This window comes from Lathyrus oleraceus, chromosome 4 (genome assembly GCF_024323335.1).
Source record: "Lathyrus oleraceus cultivar Zhongwan6 chromosome 4, CAAS_Psat_ZW6_1.0, whole genome shotgun sequence".
NCBI lineage: Eukaryota > Viridiplantae > Streptophyta > Magnoliopsida > Fabales > Fabaceae > Lathyrus > Lathyrus oleraceus.
In genome coordinates this window covers 484,669,825-484,697,642 of record NC_066582.1, presented here as the reverse complement: position 1 = coordinate 484,697,642, position 27,818 = coordinate 484,669,825, and the positions used below count along the sequence as shown (strand labels likewise).

The following is a 27,818-nucleotide window of genomic DNA, read 5'->3' as shown; positions in this document are numbered from 1 at the left end:
ACAAGACCTTAGACAGCGCTTTTTTTAGCCTTAGACAGCGCTTTAAAGCGCTGTCTAAACCTCCGCTGCTAAAGGTTTAGACAGCGCTTTTTTAAATCTTAAAAACGCTGTCTAAGCCCCCCCCCCCCTTAGACAGCGCTTTGGCCAAAAGCGCTTTCTAAGACCCTCCTATTTTAATTTTTTTAGGTATACCTTAGACAGCGCTTTTCAAAAAGCGCTGTCTAAGCCCCCCCCTTAGACAGCGCTTTTGCCTAAAGCGCTTTCTAATCGCCCCCTTAGACAGCGCTTTTTACAAAAGCGCTGTCTAAGGTATACGAAAATTTTTGAAGCTTTTGTTTTAAACCACATTTTTTCCAGGTTTATAAACCAGAATTTCTACCTGTTTTCAACCAGATTTTGACAGACAATTATCACATTTTATATATGTCATTTTGGCCTTTTTTCTACCAATTTTTGGCTAACAAATATATATATATACCAATTCAAACCAATTTTGCCTTAAATGTATCAAAATATATACAAATTTATGTACACATTTACAAGTCATAACATATACTACAAATGTACACATTAATTACACAAATTTATGAACAAACATTGAGCTTTATCATGAATTGACACCACTCCTCTTTGATTTCGTCCACTTGATCCTTTGTATAAAATGCACACTTGAATTCATCAAAGTACTACATAATAATATAACATATTTTGAATTAATTCCAACTATTTAATTATATGAGATATGTGTAAAATAAAAATAACTCATAAGTTAGAAATACATACATCGGTGGGAATCTTTAATCGGCCCAAAGCAAGAGTATCTCGCATAAACCTCAACATGAAATACCCGCAATCTATTTGATTACGTTGTTGAGGACACTACATATGAAAAAAAAATATGGATTATAAATCCTAAGTTTTATCAAGTGTCATCACTAATATAATAAAAAATGTGGTAATTAAAAATATACCGCCACTTTAATCCATGTAATGGAGTTGGCGCCCCTCCTTGAGGTTTGGATATCTCGTTGGGCCCGAAAAGCTTGTAGGACGCTAATAAAATAAAAATGAAGCAATTAGAACAATTCACATAAACTAAGAAAAATTTTGAACATTCTCACTTACGTGTCAATTAGGACCTTCATATCCGGGTATGTTGTCCAATCATTTCCTAACGAGTCAAGATAATACACAATTTCTCGGATAGGATTGATTGCGAGCAACAACCAATGTCCACTGTAATGATTAGGCAAATGTTAGATGGTAACTTGGAAAATAATTATAATAGATGAATTTAGAATGAAATGCTAACCCGGTATTAAACGGTATAAAAAACAACTTCTCCGCATCTTTATTGTCCATGAGGATCCGAAGAACATACTCCGTCACGGTATCCGGTCTACTTAAGATTAAACCTAAGTTGACGGTCGCGGGTGCTAAGAATCCGAATGACACGTCCAAACCATTGGGGCGCATCAATTTGTCATACAAAAACCTAATATAAAAACATCATTAACACCTCTTTTGAAACATAAAGTAAACCGGATTAACATAAAGTAAACATCATTAACATAAGTTGTTTAATTAATAAAACAAAGTAGACCGGATTTACCTAATATATGTAATGACAACGGTGACGCCGATTTCTTCATGACTAAAAACTTGTATGAAGTCTTCATTACCAATCATTTAGTCGTAATCAAAGCCGAAAATCCCTACCTCCATATGTACAGTCCGAACACCTCCGGTCGGTATATCGGTCATCTCTAGAAATGTCCTGAGGCACGACCCATACAATTTGATCAGATAAAACTAATATATGATGAACAAATTTGTTATCGCAATTTATAAATACTTACCATGGATTGTTCTAAGCGTCCATATCCGACACGTCCTTTTCGGTACGGATATGCGGGACTTGATGCTCTTTCCCGATTTGTAGCACTTATTCTTTGAAAATGAATTTAAAGACACGTATGTAATTCATCCTGATTCAATAAAATCATAATTCAAGAATTTAAAGAGCTCGTCATATTTTTATAATCAAAATCTATAAAATCAAATTTATCACTAACAAAACATACTAACCTTTAAAAATATATATATAAACTTTTAAAAATACATTGATTATTAGTGAGAATTTGGTAGTAGAAGATAACTTCTTTCAAATAAATTGTCAACAAAACATGTGTCTCTAGGTAAATACACAAAAGTCAATCTAAACAAACAATTAGTCGCTATTTATTTTAAATATAACATTATTATTTTAAATACTTAAAAAAAAGTTTTCAAAAAAAACAAACATGTAAACCATGTTCAGTTTCAATCAGGATAATAGAAGTAGCTACATTCAACCATGGAGAAAATGAATAACATTTAGATAGCAAACATAAACAATTGAATTGATAAGAAACTTCTATCTCCATAACAAACCATCCTCCAAATTCTATCAAAATCAAGAATTTAACATGATCAAATAACACAGAAACAGTTGGTTCATACAACCTATGATTATTCACTACAAAGAAACAACAAATCTATAACAAAACTGATTTTTCGAACACCAAATATGGTAAAAACAAAGCCATCAATAACCCAACCAGAGTGAGGATGGTAATAGGAGCATAACCATTTAAACCCATTGACAAAATTATATCAGGATTATATCGAAATAATAAGCGTAATATAATTTAACTAAGTTGGTAAAATCTCTCAAAATGATCTAAATTATCCAAAACAGTAAATAAACAACCAAAAGTTCAATGGTAGCTCAAATTTATATAAAAAAAGCACAAATGAAAAGATAACAGAGTTAAAAAAATCAAAAACAAACTCAATCCTGAGGGATTTCAACATCACCATCATTGATTTCCTGCTGCAAATCCTTCGGATCCTTTCCATCAACAGTGCATCCAACCGAGACACACGTCCCCAGGATCTCCTTCACAGTTCTAGCAAGCTCCTTCGCCATCGACCTAGGTTTCATAATCTTAGCAATTTCAATAACATCGTCAAGAGAAATGTTACCGTTATGCTTGATGTTCTTCGTCTTCTTCCTGTCACGCTCTGGTTCCTTCAAGGCCTTGATAACCAGCGCCGCCGCAGATGGAACAACAGCTACCTTGGCTTGACGATTCTGAACGGTGAGCTTGACGGTAACCCTAAGACCCTTCCAGTCCTTGGCAGTTTCCTTAGCGATGTCTTCTCCGATCTTTTTCGGGGAGAGACCGAGGGGACCGATCTTGGGAGCGAGGGAACTCGCCGCTCCGACTTCACCTCCGGTGACGCGGACGTAAACTTCGACGACTTGGGATGGGTCGAGCTTGGGAGGCATTGTGGAGAGGTTTTAGGGGAAATAGGGTTTCACACGGCGAAATGAAGAAGCAGCCGCAACTAAATGAAGAAATGAACAGATTTTTTTAATTGAAAGACTTTAAACAGCGCTTTCTCAAAAGCGCTGACTAAGGTCTATATTTAAAAGCGCTTTCTAAAAGCGCTCTCTAAGGGGGGGTCTTAGACATCGCTTTCTAAAAGCGCTGTCTAAGACCCCCCCTTAGACAGCGCTTTCATTATTTTTTTAGAACATTTTCCGTGTTTTATTTTTATTTTAACCTTAGACAGCGCTTTCTTTTAAAAGCGCTGTCTAAGATGCGCTGTTAAAAAACCTTTTTGGCGTAGTGTTAATGTTCCAGATACTGCAACCTCAACTTCCATTACTGATTTATCATCAATTCATTTGAATTTCTCTTCTACTAGTTTTTATTTATGAAATTCTCGGCTTAGACATATTTAAGCCTCTAGATTAAAATACTTGGCTTCTAGTGGAGCTTTAGGAAAGTTGAAAACTAATGATATTTCTAATTGTTGTTGTAATATTCATCAGAGTTCTTGTACTGATACTCCTCAACAAAATGGTGTTGCTGAAAGAAAGCATCGTCATATTGTTGAAATAACTCATTCACTTTTGTTGTCTGCTACGGTTCCAAGTGAATTTTGGGGGGAAGAAATTTGTATTGTTGTCCGTCATTAATAGAATTCCCTCATCAATCACCTCGAGTTTGTCTCCCTATGAAACTTTGCATGGTTGTACTCTTAATTGTTCTTACTTAAAAGTCTTTGGTTCCACTTGTTTTGTTCTTCTTCCACAAGTAGAACATAGTAAATTGTCTCCTCGTTCTGCAATATGTGTTTTTCCTCGTTCTGAAATATGTGTTTTTCTTGGTTATGGGGATGTGCTTGAATATCGATTCATAGCCTTTCGGCTCTCGGTCGGTATCTGGGTTGCCTTTGCTTTTGTAACCAACAAAAATATATTTAAGTGCTCCGATTCTAAAATAACATTGCTCCTATCTTCTCATTTTTCTTATACGTAATATTCAATCGAGATTTGTCATGAGATAGATATCACGATCCCTTGTCCCTAATGGACTACTCACTCATGGTGAGATCGATCGCAAATAAACAAAGTAGAGACGTAACATGCATAACAGATAAATAAAATAAAAGTGATTGCAAGGTAAATACGTAAAGTAAATGTGAATGAAGACAATACTTGAATAAAGAAATCCAGAAAATCAACTTATGCAAGAGAGTACAATTGAGAGCTTATAACCAAAAACTAAAACTAAAAGTGAAATATAGTAAAGAGTCTCCCTTAATCCCAGGCTAGTGATCATTACTTATATAAATATTATCATTTAATAACCATAAATTTGTGTCAATACAATAATGGACCACTAAGCACTGAATTGAGTCAATTTTGAGCTTCCAAAGATCATAAAACGGTCCAAAACTTCAAGAGTTCATAACTGACGTTGGGCTCGACACAGGAAGTGTCGGAAACACGGTTTTCCCGCATTTTCCTCTGGTGAAATATAGGGGATGATTATAGGATACGAGCAGAATGATGATGCTTCTTTTGGTCTTTAACCGGAGGCTTTTCTATTTGTTCCTCAATGGGGGAGTGATTTTATGTGCCTCCTTCAGGACTGGGAGGAGGAATCTGGTGCCTCTGGCTTCTCTGATGGCCTGGAGATCTCGGAGCTGTATCCCAACGAGATGCAGGCGATTTGGAGATAACAATATGACTTCTTCTGCTTACCCTTCATATTTGCATTGTGAAAGCTTTTTTCAAGGTTGAGTAAACGTTTTTCCACTTCTTGCGAATTATGTTATATAACCATGTTGTAAACGATATTCAGTTGTTCGTTAGCGCCTTGCACACTGAGGTTGACTTACACTTCATGTCTAGGTATCATCGACAGTGTAGGAGGCCTTAACGATGGTTTTTCTTGCTGAAATTAGGGAGCATATCCTAAGAACGGGAGAGGTTTGAGAAATCTTTGAGAAGGTCTAGGTTGAACTGGATCTTAATGCAATAGTGCGGACGAAAAATTCACTATTATCGCTACCGTTTTGATTAGGTGGATCTTTTGCAGCTCGAGCAGTTATGGCTGCTTGCATTGTGCAGTGGAGCTATTGACTTTAGAACATGCCATTGATAGTGGATCTGGTGGAGATCTGAGGAGAATTCTTGATCTTCAACCGTAGAGGATCGAGAATAGAGATTTGTGATTGAAATGCACAAAATCTAAATTTCTAGGTTGATGAAGCTTTGGTTCAACGAATAGAGAGATGGATTTTTCAAACGTGGAACATGCAGAAATCAAATGTCAATTCCCACCGAAAGCGTCAATGTTCTACGAGGAAACCATAATTGATCGGTGACTGATGTATGTGGATTATAATGGTGGACTTGAGCTTCCGGTGTCATGGAAGAGAGGTTGACCTAGAAGGTCATCGATCCAATGTCCAACTGAATATTAAAGTAATATTAGGTGAATGAGATTTGAATTCAAATTGTTACTGAGAAATGATGCATCCCCCTTACATTTTAGGGCGATTATAACCGCTCGTTGATCTCTTGGATCAATATCTCTTGTATTCTTGACAAGGATAACATACATGTGAGGATAACATCAAAGATTGGAGTAGATGTCACGCGAGGATGAAAGCCAATCGAACAAATATAAATTGTGATTCATATTCTCTCTCCCTCCCTTTAAGCATAAGATATTGTATGTTGTGGGTTTATTGCTTTATTAATTTAACATGATTTAGTCTTTTGTTTTCTATGAATGATTTTGATTCATATGTCTATATCTTATTAGAATTAGCTCTCAAATTCATTTGTTTGCTTATTATAGTATACAAAATGTAATATTAGAATGTTTAAGAGTTTATATATATATATATATATATATATATATATATTATATATATATATATATATATATATATTATATATATATATATATATAATTTAAATGTAGATAGATTAAAACTCAAATTGGTATCTCTCATCATTATTGATTTGTGAGAATTTTTTTTTAAATAATCAGTTTTTTTTTAAAAAAATCGAAAATAATCAATAATTCAAAAAAAATACCAAAATAATCAGGTTTATAAGAGGATGCGCCATATGAATTGGCACACCCCCTAAACATTAAGAGGAGACACCAATAGTATTGGCGCATGCATTGGACTCCTCATGAGGAGGCGCCAATGTTATTGGCGCATGCATTAGCCCTCGTGAGGAGGCGCCAATGCTCCTGGCGCCTAGGTGTAATTCATGGTGTATGCGCCAATTCATCTGGCGCATACACCCCTTATATTTTTATTTTTATTTTGTTTATTTAATAAATAAAAAATAGTAATGGAAAAAAATAAATTTATTGATGATGTAATAATTGGTTACATTGGACTGACAATAAACTAATAACCGGCCCGATTATAACATCCTCCTGTTCCACATCCAGGTGCGTTAGTTTGTCTTCGAGGTCTCCCACGATTTTCTTGAGGTGTTTGAGGTCTTTGTGTGCTGACCTGATCGAGCGATGACTGGTGGGAAGGTCTGGCGGAAGTTCCAGCGGTATTTGACAGATGTGTCATCATTTGTTCCCAATATTCGGAGGGGCTCTGGCCAACGGCGCTTCCGTAATGGAGTTCGGTATCCATGTCATCGTGGTTAGGTCGTTGGGGTTGGGTGGATTGGGGATGGTATAGTTGCCCAAATTGGGCCATTGAGTCATTTTGGAAACGAAGCAATGGTTCCTGGGGCATACTATAGTTAAACAATGGTTGGATGTTATGTTGATGGGATGTTTGGGTGGTCATTGGTGGGGGGGCTACGATGAAGTGACCCATATGAATCATCTGGGCTATAGACGGTTGTGGTTGTGGGGTTTGATTCTTGGTATTGTGTTTGGGTAGGTGGTATGAATGGATTGTGATGTTGGATGGTTGGTTGTTGGGTGGATGGCATGAACGGGTAGTGAGGTTGGGTGTTTGGTTGTTGTGTGTATATGGTAGGTTGATGTTGTGTGGTTGGTTGTTGGGTTTGGGTGGGTTCACATTGGTGTTGGGTGGGGAATTGTTATGGGGCGTACGATGACGAAGCAAGTTGGCGTGGATCCATCAAATACCGCGGCTCAGATACAAATTGTTGAGTTATTACCGACCTAAACCATGCCATATATTGTTGAGTCGGTTTTGCACCATGGATGACTGATTCATTTAAGATGTGTTGTCGTCGATTCCTCCATTGACGACACATCTCTTTTGCAAAGTCTCTCCAGTCAGAATAATCCCATTGTGCATCAACCATTTTTTGATGCCAATTCCCCAAACACGTGGGAGATTCTGGAATCTGTTGTAGCATGCCGAACTGCAGTTTGACCCGGTCACTCTGGTGCATTTCCACCATACTGAATCGGATAATCGGTGTCTTCGTTGTCCAAACTGCAGTATCGTCATGGTTCACATCATGATCAAGACCCATATATGGCCTCCAGATAAACTGTAAAACAATACGAAACAATTAGATGGAAAATAATTTGATAAGTATTTTTAAATTAAAATATAGTTGTGTAGGAATATTACATCGTCATGTCCAATGTGGTCCAATAGATTGCGATAGACTACAATAGCGTGTTTCGGACACCTATTGTAGTTCATCCCTCTTACTGACCACCTTAGATAAAAAAAGTGAAAAATATTATTTACTGTTAATTATAATATAAAATATAATTAACTAATTGGTAAAGTGTTAGACTTACTTGGTTGCAAACGGGAACACGAATGGGCGCTCGTTTATCGGGGCGAGCGACGACATTCTTGACCAACCCCAAGCTTGAAGCAAATACGCACATGGAAAAAAAAGTACAGGTATTCTTTTTTGCAGTTTTACACATTGCACTATATGGATGGGCCAACACAACTGAACCCCAATTATATGTGTTTACCTTATTAATGTTGCGTAACAAAGGTAGATACATTATATTTACAGAATTACCTGTACTTTTTGGAAACAAAAAATTACCAAATAAAATCATAATATAACACCGAGCTTTTATTATTTTCTCGTACTCGGTTGAATCTTCGGACAATACTATACTGGCATAATATTGTTTAAGGTATTTTAAATTTATACCTTGCCCCCTTGCTTGACCGGTTGTCTCTCCCTCAGTTTCGTCGTCTAACAAAGGGGCACCCAATAATTCATTGCAGATAGAGTTGTCTTGGTTAACTCTACCATTCACGGTTTTTCCATCTATACAGAGACCTAACAACATGTACACGTCCTCAAGTGTGACGGTACACTCACCAATTGGAAGGTGAAATGTGTGGGTCTCGGGTCTCCACCGCTCCAACAATGCAAGAATGAACTTGTAGTCCACCGAGTACGAAACAATGTTGAGTAGATTTCCAAATTCACATCCTCTAATATATGGTTCTATTAAAGGATCATGGGGTACATATTCATGTACACGACATCTAAAATGCTTCGGATCCTAATAACAAAAAAGTAATAAATGCAATAAGAAGAAGAAATACATAATCAACAAAGACAACTCTATAAGAAGTAAGAAAAACATAGATAGCAAAGGTATACGACTTAAAAACGGAATAAGTAAAAAGAGAGAGATAACATACAAAAGCCGAAATATTCTCGAGTGTTCCTCTGTGTTCATCACCCATAGTCAATAAAGACATGATTTGATATTGCAGAGCTTGAGTGTGGTAGAGAAATAGTGTGGCAAAGAAAGATTATAGATGAGTAGTGTTGGAGATGATTTGATATTGTTGATATGAAAGGCTATTTATAGATGAATGAGTTAGTAGATTTGCAACCTAAGAAGAATGGGATTGGTTGCATGCAATGGCAAAAGTAGACAATGGAATGACAAAATGCAGACTATCCTTAGCCTTTGTCTTTGTCCTAGGCGCATGCATGTGAAGAATCACATGCAAGGAAGAGGCGCCCTTCCTCTTGGCGCCTTAGTGTAGGGAAGGGGAAGGGGCCCCCTTCCTAGTGGCGCCTTAGTGCATTTGAAATGAAGGGACGCCCTTCCTCTTGGCGCCCAATTTGCTTTATGGCGCTTAGGGAATGGGCGCCTGTTAGGAATATTATGGCTCAGAGATTCCTTGCTTCAGAGATTCCTGGATTCCCTGGACGCATGTGTGTTCTTGTCATTCTTGTCACTGCATGTGGATTCTTTTCACTGCATGCATGGTCAAGTCTGTACAGACAAACCAAGTGATCAATGTGTTTAATGTGCAACGCTATTTATGCTGTGCAAATGAATAACTTAGCAATGCATTCAATTCCAGTAAAGAAACTTAGATTTTTAATATTTGAACAAAATGTCTTCCACACAACATTACATGATCAGTGCCCATGTCGAAGGTGAAATATTTGATCATCAGTTGTTCGGTTTTTGTTTTCGAAACACAGAGGTAACTTGGTTTACAATAAATCGACGATCAAATTTTTCACATCTGAAACAAAGAATAGAAAAGAAATTGCAGTGCCGTAATATGGGCCAAATCATCTATAAAAATCCGGTTTGGTTTGCAGAAAACCAGGTAAAATTTTATCAGAAGAAGATTCGAGATGATGACGATGTTCAGCATATGTTTGTCAGTCACGAACAATCCGGTTACAACGATATAGAATTATATATGTTACCACATCAACAACAGGTGTCTCAGTTCATTGATCAGTCACAAGTGTTTTGTAAGACTGATGACGAACAAGCTGAGGTGAATGTTCCAGATGACAAAGAAGAAGAAGCCGAGATCATGGTTGATTCAATGGTGAACGTTGATGAGAAAGAGGAGCCAATACCAGCAAGTCATGTATATTGTCCCCCCCCCCCAACACATGACAAGGGATAATTTGGGTTCCGATGAACCTTCATCATATATACGGTACAATCCTTATGTGCAAATGCAAGGATCTTTGAAACAAGGAGACACATTTCGCACAAAATTTATTATCCGAATGAGCACTGCCTTTTTAGGTTGTCAGCTTCGTACCAGAAGAGGAGCGAGTCTTGGGAGATTGGATCAATGGGTCCATATCACACATGCATGCTGACAAACCCAATGCAGGATCATCGTAAATTAAGCTCTCAGCTAATATGCGATGAAATATTGTCTGTCATTGGCGACAATCCGTCGTTAAAGGTGAGTACAATAATCTCGCATATTAGGGCAGAGTACGAGTACACTCCATCATATAGGAAGGCATGGATAGCTAGGACAAAGGTTGTTGAAAAAGTGTTTGACAATTGGGAGGAGTCTTACAAACAACTTCCAAAATACTTGTTGGCTCTAAAATAATATGCTCCCGGGACTATTGTCAAGTTGGAAACATTGCCCGCGTATACACCAAACGGTACGTGTGCTGTTGGAAATGGAATATTTCACCGTCTCTTCTGGGCGTATCAACCATGCATCATAGGTTTTTCTTTCTGTAAACCAATTATACAAATTGATGGTACATGGTTGTACGGAAAATACAAAGGAACGTTACTGATGGCAGTGACACAAGATGGGAACATTAGTATTTTTCCAATCGCCTTTGCCCTAGTTGAAGGGGAGACTGCTGAGGGATGGAGTTTTTTCCTAAGAAATCTCCGATTGTACGTTGCACCTCAGCCTAACTTATGTTTGATCTCCGACAGACACCCTTAAATCATCAGTGCATATAATAACATTGATAACGGCTGGCAAAATCCTCCTTCGACGTATGTGTTCTGTATTAGACATATTGCTCAGAATTTCATGCGGGAAATCAAAGATAAGACGTTGCGGAAGAAGGTTGTCAATGCAGGTTACGCATTATCAGAACCTTCTTTCAAACACTACCGCGAGGAAATAAGATTGTCAAACGAAGATGCAGTATGGTGGATCGATAGTATTCCATTGGAGAAGTGGACTAGGGCATACGACAACGGTCAGCGTTAGGGCCACATGACAACAAATCTTGTGGAATCTATGAACTCTGTCTTTAAAGGCATCCGTAACCTACCTATAACCGCTTTGGTGCAGGCAACATATTTCAGGCTAGAGGCGTTGTTTGAAACCAGACGCTCAAAATGGAGTTCAGTGTTGTAATCTGGATAGTTGTTCAGTGATGCTTCAATGAAATTCATCAGACATGAAGTTGCCAAAGCAAACACACACGTGGTTACGGTCTTTGATTGCACTAAAGGTTGGTATAGTGTTGCCGAGTCCACGGATCACAATGAGGGCATGCCGATGGGACAGTACAGAGTCGAACTAGATAGAGGTTGGTGTGACTGCGGAAAGTTCCAAGCCTTTCGTACCCCCTGCTCCCATGTAATTGCGGCATGTTCAAAGGTTCGAAGAGATCCATCCTACTTGCTATTTGAAGTTTACAAAGTCGTCAGTCTTTCAAATGTTTATAAAATTAGTTTTTCTGTAGTGGCAAAAGAGGATTATTAGCCAGAATATCAAGGAGACATCGTCTGGCACAACGAAGTTATGCGAAGGAAGAAAAAGGGTTGCCCAAACACCACCCAGATTCGAACCGAAATGGATACGATGAACAAAATGGTTAGACTATGTAGTTCATGCCGTCAGCCAGGTCACAATCGTAATAACTGTCCTAGTGTTGGAACGAGCACACCCAGATAAATTCACATGTACCTCTGTTGCAATATATGAAAAACTAAATTTATTTCATATTAGACGTCTGTGACGAAAGTACCATTACATAAACAGTAACACACATAATTATAACAAATACAATACAAGAACTATGCGATTACAACCATCAAAACAATTTTGAACATGTAATGCATCATCCTACGAGCGTCTTTCTCGGTTTTAATATCCACCCATTCGCGCACTTCTCCGTTTTGGTTGAACGTGGACACAAGCCATTGTATTCTTCTAATCCTTTCACACTCTCCAATTTCTCCCTCTAACCAACTGTACAACGTCCGATTAAGACGTTCAAACGTATCTGTGTTCCAAAGTCGAATTTGTACCAGAGCCGCAACGGCGGAAAATATTACATCAACATTTCGTTTTTGAATGTGTGTAGACATTGTTAAAACAGAGAAACTTGAAGGTGATGGTTGTTGAACTAGAGAAATTATGGTATTAGGAGATGATTTTGGTGAAAAATATTGGATTCAAGTCGTGGTATTTATGGAGAGTCAACATCAATTGTACATGACATGCAGGCGTCTGAGGGATTGGCGCCCACATGACAGGACATGCAGGCGCCAGATAAATTGGCGCCCACACTACAAGGCACACCTAGGCGCCAGAGCATTGGCGCCTCCTCATGAGGGTCAATGCATGCGCCAATAACATTGACGCCTCCTCATGAGGAGCCCAATGCATACGCCAATGCTATTGACGCCTCCTCTTAATGCTTAGGGGGTGCGTCAATTCATCTGGCGCATCCTCTTGTAAACCTGGTTACTTTGGTATGTTTTTTAAATTATTGATTATTTTTGAATTTTTTTTAAAAAAAATTGATTATTTTAAAAAAAAACGATTTGTGATCTTTGAGTCACTTAATATAATTCTTCCCATCACACGATATTTTAAAAATATTCAATTGATTTCACTTATGCTTACTTCGAAAATCATTTGTGGACCCATCAATCAAAGTTCAGAAGGAAAAATAATTTGTTCCTTCTTTCCATTCCATCGATGACTTTTCAAGAAAACATTATATTATTGATGGAAGCAGAAATCAAAAGTCTTTTAATATTTTCAAGTAGTTTAAAACTATTGTGGATAAATAAAGCTATTAAGAGATAACAGTAATGTGGACGAACTATGGAGGTCAATTCAATTCTAAAGAGTTTCAAGAATATTGTGAAGGGAAGAATCATACATTTACTAACAATTCCTAGTTCCCCTAACAAAACGGTGTTGCATAACGAAATAATAGAACATTTCTTGACATGACTGAAGCATTCACAAAAGTAAGAAACTTCTAAAACAACTTTGGGCTGAGGCATTTCTTGATTATGATAAAAGCTCAAAGTGATACAAGTTGTACAACCTAAACAACAACAGACAACAGGGTTTTAATCAGTTATATACAACTCTTTCTTGAAGTGGCTTGAATAACTTATTATGGTACGTAGAACTTTCCCTTAAGAAGGAAGTAAATAAGAATTTATGTATTCTATTCAGCAATAAAAAATTTCCTTCTCTCAAATATCCTCTCCTCCTAAATTCTTCACAATCTCAATATAACCTTCTAATTTTCCAACATAAACCAAATGTTCACTAACATTTATATTTCACCATGATATCTTCTCTCAACACCAGGTACATTTTGCTGATGTTTTAGAAGATAACTAGAAGCTAATGATGCATGAAGTGCAGCTCCATATGGGAGTCCATCTTCATTGATTTCTAGATAAGGTGAATGTAATGACTCCAACCGTTTATGCAAAGCATTCTGCACACCAAGCCAGAACCAGTAACCAGGCATCACCTCTTGATAGAAAGAAAAGTCTTCAGCTCCCATGGATGGTGTCACGGCACTATTAACTTTATTGATACCAAGCATATTCACTGCAACATTCACAAAATCCTCATGCAAGTCACCATTGTTTATAGTTGGAGGATAGCCAGGCTTCACTTCATCCAGGAAATCTATAATTGCATTGCATCTATGCACAGCAGCTTGTCCGATAATAATCTGCATAAAAAAACTGGTTTTAAAGTCTGTGTTTTACTCTCTCATTCAAACTGAATTGAATGATTTCCATTGCATACCTGTTCAATCCGCTGTCTCAGATGGTTGAAGCTTTGTTTAGAAAAAGCTCGGAAGGTGCCACCAATTGTGACATAATCTGGAATGACATTGAATGCACTACCTCCTTGGAACTTTGAAACTGTCACAACCTGTGGGAATATACATTATATAAGGAATGATGATCCTTGGAAACAAAGTTATATCAAACTATCTCTATAAAAGAAAAGCTCTAACAAGTTTTCCACATTATGCAGATCAAACAGGTGGAAGTTTTCCATGAATACTTATACCAGTAGATAAAATCAAATTTACCTGTGAATCTAAAGGATCGGCTTCACGAGAAACAAGGTACTGTAAGCTAATAACCATATTGGAAGCTGCCAAAATGGGATCTATAGAGTGTTGAGGAAGAGCAGCATGGCCTCCTTTTCCACTTATTTTTGCTTCAAAGCGGCCACTTCCTGCCAATATTGGACCAGACCTAGAGGCCACTTCTCCTACTGGTAGTTCAGGAGCAATATGCAAACCAAAGATAGCAGTAACATTTTCTAATGCTCCAGAATTTACAATTTTCTTAGCCCCTCCATTTCCTTCCTCTGCTGGTTGGAAAACAAGAACAACAGTTCCCTGGATTAAACAACAAAATAAAGAATTTATCAGTAATCCATGAGAGAATGAACGCTATATATGGTACAAATTAAAGATCTCACTTGTATATCTTTTTCATGGTGTTTGAGAATCTTTGCAGCAGCAAGTAGCATGGCAACATGAGCATCATGACCACACGCGTGCATCTTTCCAGCTATTTTACTCTTGTGCTCCCACTCCACCATTTCCTAAGATTCAAACATCATAATTATAACAGCAAAAAGCAAAAATTGAGAAAAAGAAGTAATGAATGAACCTGAATGGGAAGAGCATCCATATCAGCTCTTAAAGCAACAAAAGGAGGCAATCCAGTTCCTATGAAGCCTATGACACCAGTTATTGCAACTGGATGCTTATAAGGTATATCCATTTTATCCAATTCTGATCTTATCAGTTCACTTGTCTCAAATTCTTCAAAACCTAGTTCAGGATTCTCATGAATCTTCCTTCTGATACTGATCATCCAATCGAAAACCTCAGGACTCTTGGCACTGTCTAGAAAGTTGTTGAATGAAGAATTGTCTGACAAAATGGATGTTGCAGCAAAGACATGTAACATGAAAAAACATTGGAAGCATTTGAATTTGAAAGAAGAAGAAGAAGAAGACATGGTTTGTTTTGGTGCCGGAGTATGAAAAATGGTGTTTTGTTTTTGTAAGATGAGTAGGTGGTTGACTCTTTAGTGGTTACAACTACCTATGCATGCCTTGGAGCTTTGTCTTACTCGTAAACTATGATCCACAAGTGAATATAAATATCTGAATTTGATAGGTTCACCTTTTCTTAATACATATAAGAGTTTATAATATATATATATATTAATATATATATATATATATATATATATATATATATATAAAAGTAAAAGTAACTAAGGCATCTCAAGTAACACTCCAAATATAACATTTAAGAATTACTTAACTCCAAATATAACTTCTCAGAACTACTTTAAGGAAATGTATTAATAAAAATAAAATTAAGTACTATGGAGGACTAGAACAAAGTCTAAGGTAAGGGAACTCCCTTGTCGAATTGGAACCAACCACCAATGTACTGCGTTCGAACAGTTGAGCGGCCGCGGGCCAGCAACTTCCGTACCATACACAGATATAGATTTATTCTTCGTATCTGGTCCAATTTCACAACCATTCGCGGATTGGTTAGAAATCAGTCTTGTTTGGTAAGACTCTATTGAACAAAGCAAAGAAAAGAGAGTGCTCGACCGGAACAACGGCCAACAAAGATCGTAATTACATAGATAACAGCTCCTCTTTTAAGAAAATTTTACTATTTTAGTTATCATGTGTGTAACCGGTTATTACTCGGGTGTAATAGATTATAGGCATGGCAAAAGATCAAATAAGTTGAAGAAAAAATGATTATGGTGTTGATGTAACCGATTACGCATTTGCAGTAATCAACTCCCAGTTTTTCTATTTTTAGAGTATTTAGCAATTGTAATTGGTTATAGGTTTTGTGTAACCGGTTAAAGGTCTGAGAATTCAGGTTTTTCAATTATTTGATGTTGTAACTTGTGTCTCAATCCATTTGTAGTTTTTAAAATACTTTAGAGGTATTATTATCAATGTTAATGTGAAAATGTTCTCACCCTTAATTACTCTGTCTCTTATTACAATTCTCTTCCTCTCTCTCTCTCTCCACATTCAATTTCTCCATTATTCACATATCTTGTGGTTTCAAGTTCTAACATTTAACATCAAGAATCTGGTTTTTATCCATAAACACCCAATGTGCAACATGAATTATGTCTCCAATGAAAGGAACCCTACAAACTTATCCATCCTTGATGCGAAGAATTACGATAAATGATGCAAACAAATGAAGGAATTGTTTAGCTACCAAGATGTTCTTGAAGTGATCAAGAACGGGGTGAATCCTCTTATCGAATGTGCATCAGATGCACATCGAGAAACCATAAGGAACATAAGAACAAAGATTTCAGGTGTTATTTTTATCCATCAATGTGTGGATGGTTACAACTTTGAGAAAGTTGGTGGTTGTGAATCGTCAAAGAAAACATGGGAAATCTTAGAGAAGACATACGCAGGGGCTAACAAGGCGAAGGTGGTGAGGTAACAATATCACAAACGTCAACTTGAATTGATCCAAATGGAAGAGAAGGAAACCATCAACGATTTCACAACAAGAATCACTCGATTAGTTAATCAAGTGAAGGCATGTGGAGAAATAGTAACAGAGCAGTATGTTGTCGCAAAAATCTTACGTTCTTTAACGGCAAGATTTAACAACATGGTTGCAGCGATTGAGGAATCGAAGGATGTTGTGACGATGAGTAAAGAGGGAGCTTTGAGGCTTATGAGCAAATGATGGAAGAGAAAAATAAGATAAGGCAAAGGCGTAGATCACTTTGCAAGCTCGTTTCAACGAGAAGAACAAGAGATCAAAAGGAAAATGGCTCATCAAGAATAAAGTGAATTTTCATAATTTTGGTGGAAGACTGTAACACCCCGTATAATATATATCTAGACTAATATCATACAAGTGTTATTATTTGGCACTGATACAACATAAAAGCCTAAATGCATCATTATATACATATGTCCAACTAAAAACATCAATGGGACATGTTATACAATAATGCCTAAAAATAAAAATCTAAGAACTATGTACAATATCTTCATTGTACACAACTCCACAGAGGAAGATCACAATAACTGCATCCCTTGAAACATCAGTAGACGGCTTCTCTTGAATTCAACCTGCAAGGAATACCTGAAAAATAACAACGATATTAGGATGAGATAATAATCTCATTGAGTTCCCATATCCTATGGATCCACTTTGGCCTCCATTTCTTCCAATTCCAAGTATATTGAAAGATACATTGGTTTGAAATTTGAGGTGCATGATCTGAGTGGCTTCGATTTGGTCTCAAAGCAACTCAATCATGTTGCCTACATTGGTAGGACTTTAGCCAACAAAAAATTATCCAAAATAGTTGAGAATTGAGAGAGAATTGAAGAAAAGAAAATTGAGAAAATCCACCTTTTGTTTGGCAGTGATGAAGCTTGATCTAGATCTCAATTGGCTTAGCTTGCTTCTGATTGCTTGCAGGAAGTGAAAGGGAAGCTCAATTGGATTGGACTCTTGGAGTTTCAACTTCAAAACAAAAGTGAATTTGAAACTCGATTTTCAAATGAAAACCTTTAAGATTATCCTTTAATGGAGGTGAAGGTGATGGCAATTCAAAGCTTGGGCCAGGGGTCCTCGATTTTGAGCAAGATGACATGTATATATAGGGTTTTGCATTTCTTTTCACACACTTTCCAAAATTGGTCAAAAATAGAAATGTTAGTGCATGGCGTATGATAGGCCCATGAAATGATTGGAAAAGATCCGCAATTGTGCATGAATGATGCTGAAAGCTTAACATGAGGTCATGCAATTGTATTTGAGAAATGGTTATGTGATTCATCCAAATGGGACCATGAAAAGTAACATTGCGCAAGTCCTTATAAAATGCTCCAAATTCCATTATCTTTGACTTTTTGGAAAGGTGACATCAAGGGGAACAACTTTGATGTTAAACACTTTTCCATTTGGATCTTGGATCATGATGAATTTTGAGGTAGAAGTTGGAGAAATCAAACATGGTTGAAAATTTTCTAAGTACAAAGTTAAATGACCACTTCTTCCACCTTGAATAACTTTTGCTATGAGCTCCAAATGAAAATGGTTTCTTCACCAAAGTTGTATCTATTTCAATCCTATTCAATTTGAATATAAATTTGACATCATTTGGATTTGGCATGAGGGAGTTATGCATTTTATAAGTTGCGGAAAATTGCTTGTTCAATGGTAATGACCCAAAACGACCTATAATGTTTCCTCTTGGCACGTGCCCTTTCAAGTTGAATGTGACATTTCTCAAATAATAAAATTTGTATAATACATCTTTGAATTGATCATGAAACTTGGATGGCCTTTATATCATAAAAATGGAGCAAGTTATGGTCCTTCGAAGTTGACCTCCTAACTTGGGCACAAACAAAATGACCTATAATCTTTCACCATAAAAAATGACTTTAGATCTTGATTCCAACATGAAAGTTGTTTGTAATATAATAAATAGTAACTTTTATATTGGAATAATTTTCATATGACAAAAACTATAGGAGATAGGGTCTAGGGAACCCCATTTTTTTTTACCAGATGACTTTCTCTGGTCAACCTCTTTGAACCAACTTGAAAAAATGAAGTTATATTGATCTTTAGGGCCCATGGAGAATCATATATGCATAATATGATGTATAATGAAGTATACCTTGATATATTTTATCAAATGATGAAGAAACTTGCTGAGGAAGTCATACAAGATACCCAGATGAATTAGGGCTTCCAAGGCAAACAAGCTTCAAACTCTTGATGAATTCTTGATCAAAATGATCAATGAAAAACACGGGTATCCATATATGATGTTTAGAACCATTTTTAACCATTCCTTGATTTATCTCTTGTCATGAGGGCTTCAAACTCTAGTTGTGAGCTTGATAGAGCACAGGTGGATGCATACACTACCTACAAAAGACACAAAGCTATACATAGACATATTTTTTGCATTTTGGTTAGTAAACAAATAAAAATAAAGTATGATACAATAAAATGTGTTTGGTTATCTCTCCCAATGCAAATATAATGAATGAGGGGTAAGGAGGATGTTAAGGTGTGATCTCAAAACCAATGCAAATGATAAGATAACATGAGGGATCTTAGGGTCAAAATTTGGGGTCTTATAGAAATCTATGGTAGAAATTTTAAAAGATAAAAGTGAGGATATAAAATCTTCGTGTTTTAGTTATGAGACTTGCCACATTTGGCAAAAAGAGACAAGGTCTCTTAAGGCTGAGTTAAGCAAGGCTTTACAACCCAAAGTCACTTTTTCTATTTACACTTCAAAATATGATATGCCTCCTCATAATCCATATAGAAGGTATAGTTATGTTAAAAAGAGTTTAGATAGAAAAAGAACATTTTCTCACAATGTTTATTGTCATTATTGTTTCAAGAGGGGTCATACTATTGCAAAATGCAACTTTAGGAAGCTCTTTGTTCCTAAAGTAGTTTATCAATGGTTGCCTAAATGAAACCAAGGTTTCATGAATCATCAAGGACCCAATGAAGATTAGGTACCTAGCACTAGTTGTTAATCTTGCAGGATAAATGTCTTGATGCTATGAAGAGAGTATGGGATCCAAATTTACCCCAAAATTTACCTTTCATTTTTCTTGGAAGCATGGGATTGTGTTTCACATTGCATTAGCATCATACTAGGTCATACTCATTGCATACTGCATCAGTGACTTGGGAAATCGGGGTTTTATTGATCACTCCTTAATAGAAGGAGCCTACACAGAGCAAGACTGAAAATTGAATTTCATTCTCCAAATATACAAGTCACAAGGGTCTCAAGGGGTTCCATATGTCTTATTATGGCCCTTAGTTCATCAGTGGAAGATTCAGAGCTCTCAGAGTGTGCATATGGATTTAATAAAAAAAAATCAGGGTTTCATGGCTACCCGCAACAGGAAAGGTTTGGTTGGAAGTGAAAGGGCTAATTCATGTCATGATTATAGAGGCATCTTGGCCTAAGAAGATCCACAATTATCACAGAAAGATCCATTGGCAATCAGTGCAATCAGATCCTAGTCATTTTTGCCCTAAAACTAGGGTTTGGTATAAAATCGGTTTATTTCTGATTCCTTGAGTGAAACTCATTTCCATGGCCCTCCACATGTCCACTAGGATCTACATGCAAAAAATCAGCTCTTTATTTGAGCCAGAGGTGCTTCAATTGATCAATGGAATCAGAAATCAGACAGATTGGGAAAAGTCAACTGTGAGGCCAGAAAAGTCAACTCTTGACATTTTGAAAGTGGAATCTCAAAATTCATGCCTAAGGAAGCCTACATGTGAAATTTTATCAAGGTTGGATCATGGATTCATCGTTTAATCAGGAGTTGGGAAAATTACCAAATTTGGAAATAGTTGACTTTCCATTTAAGGCAAGTTTTTATGGTTTTTGCACCCACTTTAAGCCTATATTCCATCAAGATGAAAGCTCCATTTGAAAATTTCTCCAACATGAAAGTTGTTCCTCTTGTTCCAAGTTTTCTAGAGATATAAAGTTTATTTCATTTGGATTAAAATTGAGAAAGTTATGCTTGGTCAAAGTAGGACTTTATTTTAGGACACTTAGAAAATTTTCTAAGTCCAAAATTTGCAAAATTTGTCAAGACTTATGGGCCAGATTTCTTGCACTTCAAGGCATCTTTTGGAAACACTTTCTTCATGACAGTTGTACCTTATTATGTCCTTTTTCACACCTTTTTGGAACCACCCCATTTGGATAATTGGTTTGGGAGATACACTCATCTAAAGTTGGTATCATAGGCTGAATTTTTTTGACAGCATTTAGGCCAAACTGGCCCAACCATTTTGCAGCCATGAAACCTGAACTTTATGGCCATTTTCCACCTCTTTCCACTCATAATTTTAACTTGTGTTCAACATGAAAGATGTTAAGTTTCATTTCCTCTTTCTACTGTTTGCATTGCCACCCCATTTGGATCATTGGTTTGGAAGATATACTCATCTAAAGTTGGTATGATAGGCTGAATTTTTTGACAGCATTTAGGCCAAACTGGCCCAACCATTTTGCAGCCATGAGACCTGAACTTTATGGCCATTTTTCACCTCTTTCCACTCACCATTTCAAGATATGTTCAACATGAAAAATGTTAAGTTACATGCCCTCTTTCTACTGTTTGCATTGCCTTGCCATTTGGACATGTATTCATCAAGTTACAATGCCTTAAAGTCACCTAGTTGAGTTGTTTTCATGCTGCACAAGAAAAACCAAGTTTAGCCACAAAAACAACCAACACATCTTTTACCTCATTTGACCATTTGCTTTTGGTTCATTCACTTAAGTTTTGCCACTTTTAACCATTTATTTTCACACCTCATGTTTGCACAATTGGTCCATGACTCAAAAACCAACCCTTAAGCCCATACACACACTTGAAACCCTACATATATAAACTCCTAAAACCCTAATCAGAAGAGGAGGCTGCTACATTTTCAACCTAAGCAAGAGCAAGGCAAAGGAAAAGTTGTTTCTCACTTTCATTTTCCATTCTTCAAGTTTGCAACACCATTGAAGCATCTTCCTTTTCCATTCCTCTCATTCCAACAAGAAGCAGTGGACTTTCTCCACTAGGTAATCATTTTATTCCAACCTCCCATGGTCATGAATGCTTTACTTGTTCATCATACTTCCCATGTTCATTCCATGATATTTATCCATACTTTATATATTTCTCCATTATGCCATGCTTTCTTTTTCCTTCATGCTCTTTTTTTATGTTCATGCTATGCTATGCTTGTCCATAAAACCCTCACCATGAGGCTTTGTTTTAAACTTTAAGTTTTGACATTTATTTTTTTGTTGAAAATTTTTGCATGAGCCTCCCTTGTTGTCCATATTTCTCTATGATAAAGTCACTATTTTCCATGAAATAAAACTCCATTGTACTCTACTCATCTTATACTTGAGTTTTGCTTTTTACATCATTGCATTTGGAGCACTATATAGTGAGATAAGTTGGATAAAAGAGGGAGGAATTAGGGCTGCATTCGCATTTTTTTCTGCTGTGCATGGCTGGATTTCACGTGTGCATGGAAATCCACACGCGTCCCTCTTTGGACCGTCCGATCGCGCGGCCATGCGCTGATCCTGGGCGTCCGTTTCTGTTTTCGTCTTCTAGCGGTTTAAGTGGTACATTGACCAATTGATGTCCACATGAATATCTCACATGCACACTGCACTCATGCTGTAACGTTGGGGTTTTTTTCTGGATTGGGCTCAGCATTGCATGTGCTATTCACACCACCAAGAAGCCCATTGCTCCATTTTTTATTTTCATTTCTTTTATTCTTTTTTTATGCTGTTTTGTCTTTAATTAATAAAAATAGTTTATTTATTCATAAAAATACAAAAAAATATTTTTTACTTTCCTTAATGTTTTATTTAATTTATTTAATTTTTATTTTCGTATTTTATTTAATGTTAATATTTTATTTTAATTATTTATTTCAAATGGTTCATTTTAGTACACATTTTTTCATTTATTTTATTTTCATGACTTGAAATTATTTTTAATTTCTGATTTTTGGGATGAGGGTTGACCAATGTCTCATGGTCAACCTGACCTTTTATTGGAATTTTATTTCCCATTTTTAATTTATTTTGGATTTATTTTCGACCTAGTTTGCTTGGTTGACTTTTCTTTTGACTTCTGTTTCATTTCAATTAATTTATACACTAATTTTCATTATTTTTAAAATCTTTCTGGGGGATGATGATGTCCTGACCCCATCTAACTTAGTTTAATTTTTCATAATTTTTGTGATTAATTTACTATTTATTCTTAATTTTTAAGTTGACTTGACTTTATAGTTGACTTTTTTATGATTGATGTTTGACATAGGGATTGCTTAGGGAAATTGAAGAGATCTTTTGATCCTCCATTATTCATCTCATATGCCATATATTAGAGACCTCTCATCTTGATTTTATTTAATCCTTGCATCATTTCCCGATTAAATTATTCATTGATTCTTTGTGTGCATAATTTCACTTGTCTTATTCATTTGATATTTTTTATACTTGTTTCTTTCATCCATGTTTTTATTGTTTGATTGTTTAATATGTTTATACTTCTCATACATTGCTTAATGCTTCATTATTTCATTCTTTGATTATTTGATTTGATTATATACTTGTTTATATCTTACTTGTTTGATTAACTGTGGCCTACTTGTATGGTGTATGAGGCATATATTATTATTGTTTGATTACCATGTACAATCCCCATTCATTACAAATGTATCCCTCTCCCATGAATTGTATAATATTTATTTCTCTCATTCTTTATTCATCTGTTAATACAAGAAATAAAATGAACATCCGATAACCATTTCATAACAAGATCAAAACCTCGATCCAACGTCGAGTAATCATTTTTAAAACCTAACAGAACCAGTACGTATTCATCCATTTACCTTGTAAGTCGATTGCTTTATGCATCGCCATTAACCTTGTAAGTCGATTGCTTTATGCATCGCCATCAACCTTGTAAGTCGATTGCTTTATGCATCGCCATCAACCTTGTAAGTCGATTGCTTCATGCATCGCCACCTACCTTTATCCCTAGCACCTCTCCTTGCTCCATTCGTCGATTCTTGTTCTGTTTAGGTAGCACCCATTAGGTAGAACCTTTTGTATGATAACATAGGTAGGATTCCCATATCCTTTTGTATGATAGCATAGGTAGGATTCCCATATTCTTTTGTATGATAACATAGGTAGAATTCCCTTATTCTTTTGTATGATAACATAGATAGAATTCCCTCATTACTTTGCATGCTAACATTAGGTAGATGTTCCCATTTGTAAATCCTAAACACTCAAGTACATTGCATGACAACTCTAGGGCAGAGCTTCCCCATTTTTAGACCTTCCGTGCGTCTCCGATCCTGTGGCATGTCAATCCGTCCTATTGCAAAGAGGTAACTGCCTAAGACTCGATTCAGCGAGATGTGACACCTGCTGCTAGGACGTGAACACATTGCCCACTCTTCTTTGACACAACTGGTGTCTTCCTTTGTAAGTCCATGTTCAGATGGCAATCCCTATGTAGTCGAACTACGGCAACTCTGATTCTCATGTTCAGATGAGATACGTAGGCACAAGATGCGATGTCTTGCCGAGTTTGACTAACAACTAACAACTAATCCTTGTTTGCTTTCGCCCTCGTTGCGATCGAGACTTTCCTTTTCTCTTGCCCTAGTTGCAATCGAGACCCTTGTTCCCGTAGTTAGTTGAACTACGTTTTGCTCTGATTCTCATTCCCGATGAGATACGTAGGCATAAGACGCGATGTCTTAGCGAGCACATTTATCCTTAACCCTTAGGTAGCCGAGCTACGAAGACTCTGATTCTCATATTCAGATGAGATACGTATGCAGTGGATGCAACATCCATGCGAGTCATTTTCTTTGACCCCTCTTTTAGTAAATAATACATTAGAGATTACACACACCCTTTAGACAAGAACAACAAGAGTGGATCCCGTAGAGTACTACGGATGCGTAGGGGTGTTAATACCTTCCCTTCGCATAATCGACTCCCGAACCCAAGATTTGGTTGCGAGACCTTGTCTTTTCCTTCCCTTTCTCCAGGTTTACTTCGAGCATTTCCTTTCCCTCCTTTGGGATAAATAACGCACGGTGGCGACTCTTCTGTCTTTTCTTTCTCGCTGGTTGTTTTTTCGCATACTGTATTTTTCAGGTTGCGACAGGTACCTAGCACTAGTTGTTAATCTTGCAGGGTAAATGTCTTGATGCTATGAAGAGAGTATGGGATCTCGTTCATGAAGGTTCAAGACATGATATGAGTGACATATCTTTATTTCTTGACTTGGTGACAAGGAAGATATAATGTGTTACCAAAGAGGTTAAAGTTTAGTGTTCTTTTAATTGGTAAAAGTGTATTGCTTATTACTAATGTTTTTTATCCAAGATGCATCGGAAAATGTATTGTTGTTAATGATGCAAGTTATCTTCGACAAGACATAATCAAGTTTATCAAATTAGGGATTGATCAACCTAAGATAGAAAATGTGAGGAGGAGTAAGATTACTATCATGATTGAACATGATTGAAAGTCCAAGTATTATGACAATCATCAAGTCAATGATTCGCTTGGGTGCATTATTAGTAGCATTCTCAAATACTTGTACAAAGAGAAAAGTGGTAAGAGGGTTTTAGTTCTGTTTGTGTTTGTGGCACTTGTTGTGTTCATTTCAACTTTCATTCGAAAGGTTCTCTTGGAATGCTTGTGCATCCTCCGTCTTTTGTACGGTGAGGTAATATCGTTTCAAACCTTTTCTTATTTCGTAAGTAAGTATTGCTTTTACCTTTTTATTTTCAAAGGTATATGATGTGGCATGTATATGATATGTGCAATATTTGTTAACTTCCAAAAATATCAATGCAACCATTGTGTGTTTCATTTCATATGTTTATAGTGACTTAATACTAAATGTCATCATATGTAATCTTTATATTTTGCCATCTCATGATTACTCTTGTGTTTGCATGATAATTGCTTTCAAACCATCAAATCATTGCATATGCATAGGTTTCTTATTCATTAGTCATGCATACGTCCATTTGTGTCATCAAAAATCATTGGATAGGTCATAAATGTGATATTTGTCAAGTTTTGTCCATAATTCGTCAACAAATGGTCGTATAGGTCGATGCATAAATTTAAGCTATGTATTTGTCAAAAATTCGTCGAATGTGTCGACACATGCGAGGATAGGTTGACCTGTAGAATTAATTTGTCTATTATTGATTAAACATTTTAGTATGTGCAGACACATAATATTGATAGGTCAGTGCATTAGTTCAGAGGTCGACTCATATTCTATCTTTGGTAAAAAAAAATCATTTCACATTCATGCACCCAAATTTCTCAAGTCTCCAAGATTCATCTCATCTCATAAAAGTCATTCAATCTCATTAAATCTTATTTTTCTCTCTCAACCCATTTCATCTTTATTCACATTTTCACCAAATCTCATCCATTCGTCTTTTTTTTCCCTCAGGTTCTTTCAAAGAACCTATTTGTTACTGTAAGTTATAAAAGTTCAAAATTCATAATTATTCTTGCTATATCCTTACTTCTTTGTGTGTTGTATTGGTCGTTTGTCTTGTTTTGATGTGTGAGTATTGTCATACCCCAAAATTCACCCTACCCTCAAACAACTTTCATCAAATCTATGATCCTATTACACATACATTTATTCATTGCTCCATCACCATAATTACATTAACATTCATAACCAAAGGCATATTGCATGGGCTCAATGCATGGATTTAAAAAAAATAGGGAAATCTATTTACCCAATTAGGTAAATCGATTTCCACTGCGCAGACACCAAAAATACGCCTTTTTTTTCACAAAGGGCATTTGGTTTCCCCCAATTACCCATTTGCTTTCCCTATAAATAGATGCACTATTCCCCCTCATTTTTCATGCTTTCTAGCCCCCAAAAAATTCTAAAAAAATATCATCCAACCCCCCTCTTCTCCAAATCTAAATCAAAATCAAAAAACTTTTCTCTCCCAAAAGTCACCCCCACCAACTTTTCTTCCATTTTCACATTTTTTCCTCAAAATTTCTCACTCTCTAACACTCATAACTGAGCCCCTTTACTAAGCTTTCACCACAAATATTTTCATCTCAAACCCCTTGCTTCACATTCAAGTTCAACACCATTTCTACCTAGCTTTTTTCATATTTTTTGTGTAATGATTTTAACTTAAACTTTTTAACTTTTGGGTTTTTTTTTTATATTAAAAACGGTTGCTTGTTCTTGGTTGGTCTTTTGAGATGATTTAGATTCAAGCTTGCAAAAATGATTAACTTTAGTTTACTCACTTTTTTTTGAGATTTTTTACTCTTACTATCTTTTTGTTCACCTTTTAATGGTTGCTTTGTGTGTGTTATCACTTTCTTTTATTGTGGACTTGTTGTATTTGTTTGGTTGATAAGGTCTATTAAATCATGATCATGGTTGTTTAGAGTTGATTAAATCTTCAATGTTTCAAACCTATTAATGGTTGATCAATAGACCATTCATTGTACTTTGAGGCATTGATAGATTGCTTCTATTTTAACCATATTTGGGTCATTTGATGCATAGATGAAACCATGTTTTTACATTAACTTGCTAATCCATTTTGCTTATTATTACTAACCACTAATTACTAACTCCTAACATTTATATTATTGCACTTTAATTCCTTATAATTTATTTTATTATTCATTTTATTTCATTTACTTTATGTTTATGTTCACTAACTACTAACTTCTAACATTTATATTATTGCACTTTATTTTTTTTGCAATTTATTTTATTGTTCACTTTATTTCAAGTATTTTATGTTTATGTTT

The 27,818-nt window shown here is 36.2% G+C and overlaps 2 protein-coding genes across 2 annotated transcripts; both read right to left on the bottom strand.

Annotated features, from left to right (window-relative positions):
• Positions 1-2,703: 2,703 nt before the first annotated feature.
• On the bottom strand, positions 2,704-3,410 carry LOC127076433 (60S ribosomal protein L12-3). Its single transcript, XM_051018090.1, has one exon. It carries the CDS (start codon positions 3,332-3,334, stop codon positions 2,834-2,836), a length of 501 nt encoding a protein of 166 aa, XP_050874047.1. The 5' UTR covers positions 3,335-3,410; the 3' UTR covers positions 2,704-2,833.
• Positions 3,411-13,337: 9,927 nt separating this feature from the next.
• On the bottom strand, positions 13,338-15,512 carry LOC127076432 (IAA-amino acid hydrolase ILR1-like 4). The gene is made up of 5 exons (XM_051018088.1): positions 15,006-15,512; positions 14,812-14,937; positions 14,414-14,728; positions 14,122-14,250; positions 13,338-14,044 (listed from the first exon to the last, which is right to left on the bottom strand). The coding sequence occupies exons 1-5, from the start codon at positions 15,357-15,359 to the stop codon at positions 13,634-13,636; spliced, it is 1,335 nt and encodes a 444-aa protein (XP_050874045.1). The 5' UTR covers positions 15,360-15,512; the 3' UTR covers positions 13,338-13,633.
• Between the last annotated feature and the right edge of the window lie 12,306 nt (positions 15,513-27,818).

Bases quoted from the DNA above. Each gene is read 5' to 3' on its own strand.
- LOC127076433 (XM_051018090.1), bottom strand. From the start codon at position 3,334: ATGCCTCCCAAGCTCGACCCATCCCAAGTCGTCGAAGTTTACGTCCGC.
- LOC127076432 (XM_051018088.1), bottom strand. From the start codon at position 15,359: ATGTCTTCTTCTTCTTCTTCTTTCAAATTCAAATGCTTCCAATGTTTT. The intron at 14,729-14,811 runs GTGAGATCTTTA...TGTTTAATCCAG, and splicing joins ACCATGAAAAAGATATACAA to GGAACTGTTGTTCTTGTTTT. The intron at 14,251-14,413 runs GTAAATTTGATT...ATATTCCCACAG, and splicing joins CCGATCCTTTAGATTCACAG to GTTGTGACAGTTTCAAAGTT.